The sequence below is a fragment of the Balaenoptera ricei genome, chromosome 2, assembly GCF_028023285.1.
Source record: "Balaenoptera ricei isolate mBalRic1 chromosome 2, mBalRic1.hap2, whole genome shotgun sequence".
Classification (NCBI taxonomy): Eukaryota; Metazoa; Chordata; class Mammalia; order Artiodactyla; family Balaenopteridae; genus Balaenoptera; species Balaenoptera ricei.
In genome coordinates, this window is record NC_082640.1 from 138,126,573 (window position 1) to 138,139,646 (window position 13,074).

At 33.0% G+C, this 13,074-nt stretch overlaps 1 protein-coding gene across 1 annotated transcript in view; it reads right to left on the reverse strand.

Moving 5' to 3' along the window:
- Positions 1-13,074, reverse strand: part of SOS2 (SOS Ras/Rho guanine nucleotide exchange factor 2) — a 99,979-nt gene that overhangs the window by 27,747 nt on the left and 59,158 nt on the right. The window contains exons 9-12 of the mRNA XM_059914189.1: positions 6,941-7,068; positions 5,772-6,427; positions 5,594-5,675; positions 4,067-4,189 (exon numbers count right to left, since the gene is read on the reverse strand). Coding sequence (XP_059770172.1) covers positions 4,067-4,189; positions 5,594-5,675; positions 5,772-6,427; positions 6,941-7,068 — 989 coding nt within the window. The remainder of the gene's footprint in view (positions 1-4,066; positions 4,190-5,593; positions 5,676-5,771; positions 6,428-6,940; positions 7,069-13,074) is intronic.

Below are 13,074 nucleotides of genomic sequence, written 5' to 3' on the forward strand. Positions count from 1 at the left end.
AATCATGGCTTCTATACTTAATTATCCATTTATGTTCTGGAAAAGTACTTTTTCTTTATTTATATGTAGAAAATTCATACTCTGTACAATACAAAAGCAACTTTTAAGTTCTTCAATTATAAAAGGATTTTTTTTAAAGCCTAAAATTTGATATATTTTCCACATAAAATGGAAAACCAACTAAGATGTAGTGTATTTGGTTCTAAATTCAAGCGCTATCAATCAAATTCCTATGTAATTTACAGGTAGGTTCACATTCTTTTATTTCAAAAGACAAAAATATTTCTGACAGAGAGCTATTTTGTTTTACAGTACCTCAAAAATAATTACTTACAGAGATTTAAGCAATAGAGATTTAAGCAATCTATACAAATAAAACATTCCATTCTCCACCACAAAGATACAGATAGTGTATATTAACTACATTAGCATTTTTCCTTCATTATTTCAATGAATATTTCTAGTTTATCTTCCCACCCACTGCCCGTGACCCCAGCAACTGTCAGACAATAGTTTTTCTCCCAGACTAAGAAACTATTTTAAATTACTAATGGTATCTGTAATAAAACAACCTTAAGTGCCTGGTTAGCTCAGTGGCTTAGAGAGTATTTCAAATGATCACAAAATTGTTAGCTTCTAGGCTAACACTAGTTTTCAAATAACTGTGCTTCCATCCTTTCTACTTCCTAGTTTCTACAGAATCCAATGTAATTTAAAAATTATTGTATCATGTAAAAGAAAAAAAATATCTCATCATTAGATACCAACAAAATTAAGAAAAGTAAGATAATCCAAAGACGGGGAGAAAATATGTGTAAAACACTTATCTGACAAAAGACTGGCATCCAATCCTACTCAATACACTACTACAACTCCATAATGAAAAGACAAACAACTCAATAAAAAATAGGCAGAAGATTTTAATAGTCTTGACCAAATAAATACGAATAGCCAATAACAGACAATAAAAAGTTCTCAACATTGCATCATTGGAAAAATACTAATTAAAATCATAAAGAGATATCACTATACCCCACCTGTTCGGCTAAGGTATGAACACTGACATCACTAAATACCGGTAAGGATAAGGAACAACTGGAACTCTCATACATTGTTGGTGAGAGTATAATATTGTACAATTACTTTGGGAAAAGATTTGGCAGTTTCTTTTAAAATTAAGCACACACTTACCCTATGACCCAGCCTCCCACTTTGAGTTATTTACAAAAGATATATGAAAAAGTATGTTCACGAAAGACTTATAAACTTCATAGCAGCTTTAATCATAATGATCAAAAACTGAAAAGAACCCAGGTGTCCTTCAGTGGGAAAGTGAATAAACAAATTGTGGTATATTCATTTAATAGCATACCATCTCAGCAATAAAATAGAACAAACACTGATACAAGCAACAACATACTCAAAAGCATGTTGAGTGAAAGAAGTCAGACACAAAAGAGTATATAATACACAAATCCATTTATATGAAAGTATAAAACAGGTAAAAGTAATCTATATAGGAAATTGAAAGCTGCTTTGGGCAATGAGAACAAAAATTGATTAGAATGGGCATGAGGGAACTTTGTCGGGTGATAGTAACATCTTATACACCTTGACAGGAGTGTGAATTATAGAGATGTATTTGTTAAAAATTCAAAGTACACTCAAGATGTGTGTGTTTCATTATATACACATTTTACAACAACAGAATAAACAAATACTGAACTGTTAATTACATACAAACTGAAGTATTTAAAGAGAAATGTACTTTGAAACATGTCCCCCAAATTAGATGATTAATGGACCAAGAGAAGAATGATAAATCCATAGATCTGTGATAAAATAAGGATAGTAAACTGTTAACAGTAGATCTAGGTGGTAGATTCCTAGGTGGTACGGTTCACTGTAAAATTCTATCACCTTTGCGTTATGTAAAAATTTTGTAATACAATGTTGGAAAAAGTTACTATCATTATAAAAATTACTATTATTGCTAAAAATCCTTCAATGCTTATAGGCCAAGTTTAATAATTTGGCATGGATTTCAAGGCCACTGACAACTCCGCCCATTCCACGTAGTTAATCTCATCTACTATATTACCTGCAATACAATTCATTCCTCTTGAGTCATTTTCCTTACCTATTTCCTCTGCACACTACCCTCATTTCTGCCTTCCTGCATTTGTTCATACTATTTCTCACGACTCTGAATACCAACAATCACCTTTCTGCCTATCTATCTAAATCCTACATATCCTTTTCAGATATGGGAGCAATTTCAGATTTTACCTCTTCCAAAATGTTTTTCCCTAAATTTTCCTGAAATTTTATGAGGATGTATCTTTCTAAGCCACTTAAACACTTGAACATTTAAAGTAGAATAATATACAACTGTTTCATGTATCTCTTTTCCCCAATAAAACTGTAATATCACAGTGGCAAAGAGGATATTCTATGCTTTTTTGTTTGTTTGTTTGGCAGCGCTGCGCAGCATGCAGGATCTTAGTTCCCAAACCAGGGATCGAACCTGTGCCCCCTGCGATGGTAGAATGGAGTCTTAACCACTGCACCACCAGGGAAGTCCCTCTATGCTATTTCTGTATTCACTATAGTTACAAGTACAGGGCTGAGAACACAGAAAATGCTCAGAAATAAATACTTAAAGAACATATATGACTGAGAGTCTAATATCATATTCTGCTCTAATATAGCAACCTCATAAATGTGTGCCTCATGTCAAGGGGCTTAATTTGAGTGTGGATTAGTACAAATGCATCACAGCTAGTAGAAAAAAATTAATTACTTCTTTATTGTTCAGGGGTAAATAATCTCATCTTCTTATACAAAGAATGACATATTAAAAGTTTTGGCTGAGAGACATACAGTTGGGAGCACTATCATTCCTCTAAAACTGCATTTATTTGTGGCAATTACCCTGGAAAATAAGCAGTTAATACACTCAGTTTCAAAATGTCAATTTATTCGTTAACATTAATCAAGGAAACTTAACACAGGGAAAGAAACAATATTTAGATCATATACAATTAATAAGATATCTCAGTTTTCCCATGGAAAAAGGTAGATAATACTTTGGTTTTTCACTTGGACTATAAATAAGCCTAATCAAAGGAGCTTCCAATTTTCAATGCTCAGTGAACACTGAAACAAAGAAGCACTGGCTTAGCAAGTCAGATATGGGTCCTCTCCTGTCACTCCCTTCATTTGACCTATCTCAAATTACTTTATCCTGTTAAGTTTCGATTTTCTCTTATACAAAGTGGAAATAGTAATTGTGTTGTGAGGACGAGATAAAAAAGATAAAGCACTTAGGCACACAGAGTAACCTAACAACCGGCAGATGTTATTATCAAATACATTTTTAGAAATTATTAAACAGATAACCAATAAGGACCTACTGTATAGCACAGGGAACTATACTAACTATCTTGTAATAACCTATAATGGAAAAGAATCTAAAAAAGAAAAAATATATATATAAAAAACTGAATCACTTTGTTGTACACCTGAAACTAACACAAGACTGTACATCAACTATACTTCAGTAAAAATTTTTTTAAAAAGAAAAAGCATGAAAAAAAAGAAATTATTGAAATGACACTTTTTAGACAAGTAACAAATGTCTATGTATCTTGTGGGGAAAGAGTACGGAAAGAACTAGAACTTTCATAAATATTATAAATGGTAAAAAAAAGCCCAGAATTACTAAATGATCACAATGAGACAACGAAGAAAAAAAGGGGAGGGGGGATTGACAGTAGGCAAAATTCATATGAAATTTTATAATTTTTATTTATTAGGTACCCTGGTCTGTAAGCATAACATATCACATGCTAGAGATATCTGATGCATATAACACAGTATATTTTAATAATTAAATTTCTTCAGGGAATTAAGAGTAGCTTCACATAAAAAGAACTTTGGAAGTTTAACTTAAACTGCTATGAAATTAATAATACCTACATCTGAATTAAGAGGTAAAAATTTTTGTGCTAACTATATATTGAAAATTGAATGGCACATAAAAAATATAATATTCAGGCCAAACCTAAGTTGTACTGGTTGGACGTATTCCTTGCGAAACCTTTTAAGGTCTGCACTGATTGGCTGCTCGCCTTTCTCTACTGCCAATTTATCTGCTTCAGTAGGTTCTGGCTCTGGAATTTCAAATCTAAGAAGAAAAGCAAAATGAGAGAAATTTTTTGTTGTTCATACAGAAATGAGAAAGATTTCAAATACAGCAGAAAAAATATTTTAACTAAGCAACCTTCTTTACTACCATTTATGTGAAAAGTGCAATTACTGATAAACTTAAAGTATTACATACTACAAAAAACTGCCCTTTGCCTATAGTACTAAGTACTTATATTCTTACTTTTATCAAAAAAAAGTTTAATAACTAGCATTGACCAACATAGGAAAGGTCAGTGGAAAAGATCCAAGAAAGAATCTATAAAGAGTATGACCTCTTTAAAGAACATAACAGAGATACCTTATCTAATAATCTGTCCTTAATATTTATTTTATTAAAATGAAAGTAAACGTAAATTTCCTAAAATAAATGAATATAAATCCAAAGAGAAGTCCCACACTGAACTTTAAATATTATTTAAAAAACGTAACTAAGTGGAAAAGGTAAATAAATCAAAGTTAAAAAAAAAACCTTCCCCAACCATAGGAAATATAGCTAAAATAGAAGTCTAACATGTGCTTTCCTTATTTTGGACATGGAAAGGCAGCTAAGTAAATCTTCATAGCACATTACACTAACTCAGTCTGCTATACTTAGTTTCATGGAACAACATAATGATAGAGGTCCAGATAAAATTCTGGCAGTAAGTTTGAAAATGTAAAACAAAAATTATTTTGAAGTCCAGATACTATAATTTAACCTATAAAGCATTTAAAGTACCACTAACATACTCAGTAAAAAAAAAGTCAATCCAAAACTTAATTTAAAAAAATTAATCATAATAAGGAAATTTTAATTTTTTCAGGTCTAATAATGATACTGTATTATGCTTTTAATAAGGATACTTATCTTTTAGAAATACCAAATGGGAATATTTAGAGATGAAATATGTTGCCAAGGATTTACTTCAAAATAATCCTGGAATTAGGGTGTTCAAGTCAGTACGGAAACAGATGAAACATGAGTTGATAATTATTGAAGTTGGATGATTGATAGATGGGGTTTATTATATTCTATTTACTCTTGTTTATGTTTAAAAATTTTCCACAATAAAAAGTTTGTTTCAGAAGTAAAAAGTCTCTTTCAACGAAGTACTGTTTTATTGCATAGAAAAAATTTCATTAAAATTCATAGTTTTTTTATCCTGTAAAAATGGGTCTCTCTGATTACCACTATAAATATTGCTAAGATCTGAAAAGATCTGTTATAAACAGCGATTTCAGTAAGTATGCTGCTTGAAGAGAATAGTAATACTGCAAATTTAATGTCAAATAAATTATGTTCAAAAACTACCTGAGTACATACTAGATACCTAGCACTTTGCAAGGTACAAAACAGTTAACTTTTTAAAAAATGTAAATATAAGTGAAATATTTTTCTTACCGTTCAATCAGTAAGCTTAGCAATTCCTGTGGTTTACAAAATGAACGATACGTAGTAAGAAAAGTGCGAACAAAATTAGGATCTGAAAAAGTAGAGCATAAAACAGGTTGCATATTCAATTTATTCAGTTTAATTAATTCAGAGTACCATATTTTGGAGGGCTTCCTTCCTTACATACCTGCATACATGTGATATGTTAACCTTTCAATTAATTTCACCACAGTTCCTCCTTTAATAATGGGGATTCCACTTCTACTTTGCAAGTTGTCTTCAAAAACAATGTTTTCCTCAGAGTCTTTTACCACAAAACGATACACTTCAGGACTCGGTAATCTAAGTGGTTGTTCATTTTCTTCCTTCAATAATACTGAATCTAGCATTCGATCTAGAGTACTACGATAATGAAGAGAAATAAGTGCTGCCATCCAATTATTTTTCTCTTCAGCAGACTTAGCAGCAAATATTATGCTGTTTTCATCTTTGGATACTAATTCAAAAGCATGTTTGCACTCGCAAGTATCTTCTTTATCACATATTTGTATTTTCCTCATGACAAATTTTTCTTTTAATCTGTATTCTGCACTACTGTGTCCTGGAAGGCGTGACTGGCTATGATTGGGTTTGCAGCTAATCATTAAGCCATCAAAGAGAAAAATATGCCGTTCGTGTTTAGCACCAATTCTTGTCAATGGGCCTTCCATAATAAATTCATTACAACACTGTCCAATATCTTTGCCTTCCCATCCATCTATGTTTTTCTGAATTTCATTCATTTTTTTAATAGCCAGGTGCTTGCTTCTTAATTGACGATTATAAAAAGGGCAAACAGGATCCCTAAAAAAACAGCAACAACAACAAAAAAAACCCAGATAAATTTAGCTTATTCAATGGCTAAGCAACCTTAATTGCCTTAGGTATGAACTACCTCAAATCAAGTGACAAAAATATTAAATAACTAAACACTAGATTTTGCACACAGCATTTACTCTCTTCTAACTTCGCCACTAAATAATACATGCCTCAATTTCATTATTGTGAAAGAGAAATAGTACAGGCTCTATATATCATTCTTAATGCCATAAGAATTAAAATGAAAATAACACTAAATTTCTTATATAAATGATACAAAACTTATTGAAGGTATCTTTAAAAAATTTTATTAAATATATCTTAACAATATGACAATGCCAATTTTAAAAGACTAAAGGACAAAAGAAAAATGTAAAACAAAACTATAACTTTCAAGAATGCAACTATCACTGTAAGCAACACTTCTTTAGAAAACCAGACATCAGACATAAGAGAAGTATTCCATAAGCATTCATATTTTCAACAGTTTGGAATTACCCAGGTCGGCGTCTAGGTGAATACTGCTTGTAAATTCGGTCCATACTACCTTGGAGATTCATGAGAGCAGTAATAGCTTGGTTCAAACATTCTCTGTCTTCATGCTCTTCACTACATGCTTTCAATTGCTAAGAAAAACCAAAAAGAAAAATTAAACCTGCATTGGTCAATTCTTTCCCTTTCTCATAATTAGAGGAAGCAGCAACAAATATTATGAACTCTCAAAAGAATTTTAAATACACTTAATAAAAACAACTATAATTTTATATAATTATGCATACCTCCTGATCCTTCAAACCAGCCCTTTTTCTACATATGTAAATATAACACAGATATTACTACCATTGCAATCAGAAAAAAAAAAAAAGCAACTGTGATAACTATTTGGACATTTTCCAGATATATCAAAATAGTTTAAAATATGCAAAGCATGAAGCTTACAAGTTACTTTTATTTATGAGTAACTATGAACAGAGAAAAGATAAACACGTATTGCTTCACATTCTCTAATGACTAAATTCTTAAGTTTTAGAGATTTCTAAAAGCTTGCATATCTTTGTTATACAACACAATCGAGCATGCTAACTTTAGCAATTCAATCTACCATAAACTTTCCTACAAACAGCATCACACAAAAATTCAACTGATATTTTTTACATTGTAAAATTCAACTATTCTAGTAAACATCAAGAAACCATGAGTTAATATCCTATCTTACTAATCTTAAAAATAAGATTTATAATTACAAATTGTGTTATTAATCCTAACAACTCTGGCTTTATTTCACTTAACCAAAAACTTCTCCCATAGATCAGTCTCAAAATGGAAGAAAATTCATCTTATAATAAATAATTCAGATTGCATGATGCGTCAGTGTTTTAATTTGTTTGACAGAAGAATTCAAAGTGGAGCATTATACAGAGATTATGTAGATACAAATACAAATTTATGTGAGAATACATGAGAATATGGAAAAATTACAATTGCTTCAGAAAATTTTTTAAAATTTAAGTGTATTTCATGATCTTAAACTACCTCACTAGAAATTTTATGACAAATTTTCCTTATATTCCAAGAACAATCTGAAAACCATTCAGCAATGGTTCCCTTTCCTCAGCAAGGAACTGAATGGATACTGTTTAAGTACTAGATCCATTAACTTTCATTTATACGTCTAGAAATTATTCTCTAAAAAAAAAACATTATTCTCTATATAGAGCACAGAGCCATCTGATATTTTTCAAGATACATATAGAAGTCTTGCTATCAAAGATTTGCAATATAAATAATTTAAGTGACTAACATCAGAAATAAAACCTTCATCTCTAGATTTAAGAAACAGAAAATTGAAAAGATAAGGAAAAAGAGACAAAAAACCACAGGAAGTTTGAAAAATGATCTGCACTCGATCGTCCTGACTTCTGAAGGTGAAAATTACTACCAAATCACTTATTTTGCTGTTTGAAAGACTTCTTACAAAAAGATTCTTTTCAGCTCCACTCTAAAATACTTCCCTAGTAAATATGGACACTGATGATATAAAATGCTTAATTACAGGTTTTTTATTCTTATTGCTTTTGTTGATCCAAATTTCCAAATTATCACTAATAACGAGATTCTACCAAAATGAGAACTGCTTTTCAATTTAGGTGTATGAGGATACTAAATTTCTACTGTCTACTTGGTCTTAAGTCTGATCAAACTCTTCCACATAAATGGCCTTGTCATTTCTAAATATCCATGAAGAATTACAGGCTGTCAAAGAGAAACAAAACTTCACGATGATTTCTTGGTGATACAAGTATACAAAACAATGGCTTTCTTTGGCATAAACGTAGTCCAATAATTTGCTAAACGTTTCTTGAATTTTTGGCAGTGAGATTCAACAAACATCAGACTAATGAATATCCAAGCTAATTCTCTATAGATGTTTGAGAGAATGCATTCTTACAGTGACATGGAAATTACCACACTGAACTGCCTTGCAAGTTAAGTCATGCTCTTTCACACTGCTACCGCTTTCTACCTATCTGCCTCTGCTCCTCCTTACCTACCTGGTGAATTCAGCCTCTATGATACAGTTCAAATGCCTCCTCCCTATGAAGCTCTTTCCTTTTTTCTCCCCCCTTAAGTTTTTTCTTTTGAAATATCATATTTGTAGAAAAGTTATAAAAATAATACAAGTAACTGCTGTATACTCTTGAGTCACCAGTTTTTTTTTTTTAATAAATTTATTTTTGGCTGCGTTGGGTCTTCTTTGCTGCGCGCGGGCTTTCTCTAGTTGTGGCGAGCGGGGGCTACTCTTCCTTGCAGTGCGCGGGCTTCTCATTGCGGTCGCTTCTCTTGTTGTGGAGCACGGGCTCTAGGCGTGCGGGCTTCAGTAGTTGCAGCACGTGGGCTCAGTAGTTGTGGCACGCGGGCTCTAGAGCGCAGGCTCAGTAGTTGTGGCACACGGGCTTATTTGCTCCACGGCCTGTGGGATCTTCCCAGACCAGGGCTCAAACCCATGTCCCCTGCATTGGCAGGCGGACTCTTAACCACTGTGCCACCAGGGAAGCCCTGAGTCACCAGTTTTTAACACTTTGCCACACAGGCTTCATCATTCTGTGTGTGAGTGTATGTGCATTTTCCCCCTGAACTATCTGAGAGTAGTTTGTGATACAGTCCTCTCATTTCCTTGCTGAGGAAGGTGAACCATTGCTAAATGGTTCTGAGATTCTTTTTGGAATATAGGAAAATTCAAATATATCACAAACTACTCTCAAATAGTGTTATTCCCCTTTACTCCTTTGATATTTCAGCAATGTGTCTTAGAACAAAAATTCTTTTACCGTATAGTGATCAACTTCAGGAAATTTAACATTAGTAATGTTCTGTAATCTAATTTACAGTGCATATCCAATTTAGTTAATGTCCCAATCCTGTCCTTTAGTACAATTTCCCCCCAATACAGGATCCAGTCAGTGTGTACTTAGCTATCATGTTTCTACTGTCTCTTTTAATCTGTAGTAGTTCCTCAGCATATGCCTTTTATGGCTCCCCCAATTAAATAACACCAACACACCAGAACAGTAGGATAAACCTCTGCATACCCAACACTCATATAAATTTTTTTCTAACTTTCCTAGACAGAGGTTAGTTACTCCTGACTCAGTAATCCCACAGAACTACTTCTATTAGGCACTTACTACATTGTAATTATTTGTCTGATGTTCATCTTCTTTACTAAACCATGAACTCCTTAAAGCTTGGGGATATATTTTATTCATTTTTAGTACAGTACCCACAAATGGTAGGTACCCAATAGGGTAATCAGAAAGAGTGACTGTTGTATAAGTACTTATAATTTTGTTAAGTGTTCAGACAAATAACGACAATGAGCATTTATTAAGCTCTTATTCTTTGCATGCTCTTTTATGCATTAGCTTATTTAATGTCTGTTACAACTCTGTAAGATAGGTACTATTATTATACACATGTCACAGATGAAGAAACTGAGACACCCAAGATGAGTGGCAGAGTCTATATTCAAACACAGGAACTCTGACTCCAGGGTCCAGGCTTTTTGCCATACTACTACACTGCCTCTCTCCAATGACACAAAACACAATTATGCAAAATACTGAACTATGACAAAATCTGGTGAACGCAAGTTAAAGGGGATCCCCTCTATCTTAAAAACAAACTGGGTAATTACACAGTTTAAGAAATAAAATGAAGTAAGTGTGCTTTGGAAAAGAGGTCAAAGAGAATAAATGCCCTTGCAATATATACTTAAACTAAGTAATAAAGTGGAAGTGATCTTTCATTAATGTGTAGTACCTTATGAATTTGACTGAAGAATATATTCCTTGCTTACCTGATAATCATTATTCTCCTTAGCTGTGTATATGTGTATCCTGCCCAAGATTTTACACTTCACGTAAGTTTTTTCTTAACTCTATGAGACTTCACTGAAATACTTACCATGCTTCTCTTGAATTTCTATAAAATGCTGTATCTGTTATAGACATGTGTGCCTAAAACAAGGGAAATTATAATAAATTATGAATTTGTCTCTAATTCATTATTCTGGGAATTCAGTTTAGATGTGAAATAATATATGTGATCAATTCTCTTTTGATAGTAATAAACTTCTCTCTAGATTTTCATAAAAATAGAATTTTAGTAATTTGGTGGGAAATTCAGCTCATTAAAACCTATCACTTTTCTTTATGTGATTTTTTAAAATGTGTATTTTCTTCCTTTAGATGTCCTTGACTGATGTTTCAGTACTGAAAGAGTAAATATTATGCAGTAAAATATTCCTCATCGTTTTCTTCAAGAGTCAGAACATTTCTTTCAATAGACATTATCTCAAGTTCTTGATGTTATAAATACATTTACACACATAAGCACACACAGGAATGCAAAGAAACTGACAGAGTAATTGTTACATAATGTTAACAATTAGCAAATCTAGATGAAGGGAGTTCACTATACCATTTTTGTAACTTTTTTTCTATGTTTTTCAAAGTAAAAGGTTAAAAAAAAGTATTACTAAAGAAACAATTTCAATTGTCTCATTGAAATATTGGCTTACCTTTCCCAATGAACCTCATTAAAGTCATTAATAATAGGTCTTCCTGTTAAGCTTTAAACTAAGTTAAGATGGATTAAGTTCTCTTGAGAGGAGAATTTTTATTCTTTCCATTACTAAATTTCCAGAGAATGACCAGAGTTGGAGAGTAAAAGAATATTACTTAGCTTTGAATAAATCAGTTCCTAAGTGAGAGTCAGTATGTTCTTAGTAACAGAAGGATAAACACATATTTTTTTCTTAGAATGTAAGAAGTATATTATAAAGATACTTATAAATCAGGAAATGAATTTGTTATTTCTTTTTCCTCTTACATAAGGATTGAAATATATATTAAGGAAAAAATCTAAAACTTATCTGAGAAAAATAAAGAAAATGAAAGTAGTTTATGATTAACCCCAGAGGGGCTTAAATTGGAAAAGGCCAAAATAAGAAACGTATTACCTATAAAATGAACTTTAAAGTATTGCTATAAATAATAATAATCTAGGACTTCCCTGGTGGCGCAGTGGTTAAGAATCCGCTGGGTTCGTGCCCTGGTCCAGGAAGATCCCACATGCTGCAGAGCAACTAAGCCCATGAGCCACAACTACTGAAGCCCGTGCGCTTAGAGCCGGTGCTCCGCAACAAGAGAAGCCACCGCAATGAGAAGGCCGCGCACCGCAACGAAGAGTAGCCCCTGCTCGCCGCATCTAGAGAAAGCCCACGCGCAGCAACGAAGACCCAACACAGCCAAAAATAAATAAATAAACAAGCAAACAAAGATTTTAAAAAATAATAATCCAACAACATACTGTAAAATAATTTCAGGAAAACTATATATGATATCCCATAATTTCTCATTATGTAGTTGTTTTTCTATCTTGCTTATCATAAACTCTGATTCTGGGAAATAAAACTCAAATAATATTTAAATACTGTGTCCTCAAATAAATCTCCCTTGGTATATGACTGAGGCAGATATTTCAAATTAAAACTGGCTTAAAACTGCTCCAGGACTGCGTTTTCTATTCCCAAAAGAATATGACAGCCTTAAGTCACACTGGTTCGAGCCTTCTTTTTTTTTTTTTTAATTTTTATTTTTTTTATTTATATTTATTTTTGGCTGTATTGGGTCTTCGTTTCTGTGTGAGGGCTTTCTCTAGTTGCGGCAAGTGGGGGCCACTCTTCATCGCGGTGCGCGGGCCTCTCACTGTCGCGGCCTCTCTTATTGCGGAGCACAAGCTCCAAACACGCAGGCTCAGTAGTCGTGGCTCACGGGCCTAGTTGCTCCGCAGCATGTGGGATCTTCCCAGACCAGGGCTCGAACCCGTGTCCCCTGCATTGGCAGGCAGATTCTCAACCGCTGCGCTACCAGGGAAGCCCACAAGCCTTCTTTTATAGGTTCCCCTCCCAAAGTAAGTTCAACGTGAAATGAAATTTCCTTTGGATGAGTACTTGAGCCCAAACAGTATCACAAAAAGGCAATCAACAGAATGAGAGAGTATTTACAAATGACAGATCTGATAAGGTACTAATATTCAGAATACATAAAGAACTCCTATAATACAACCAC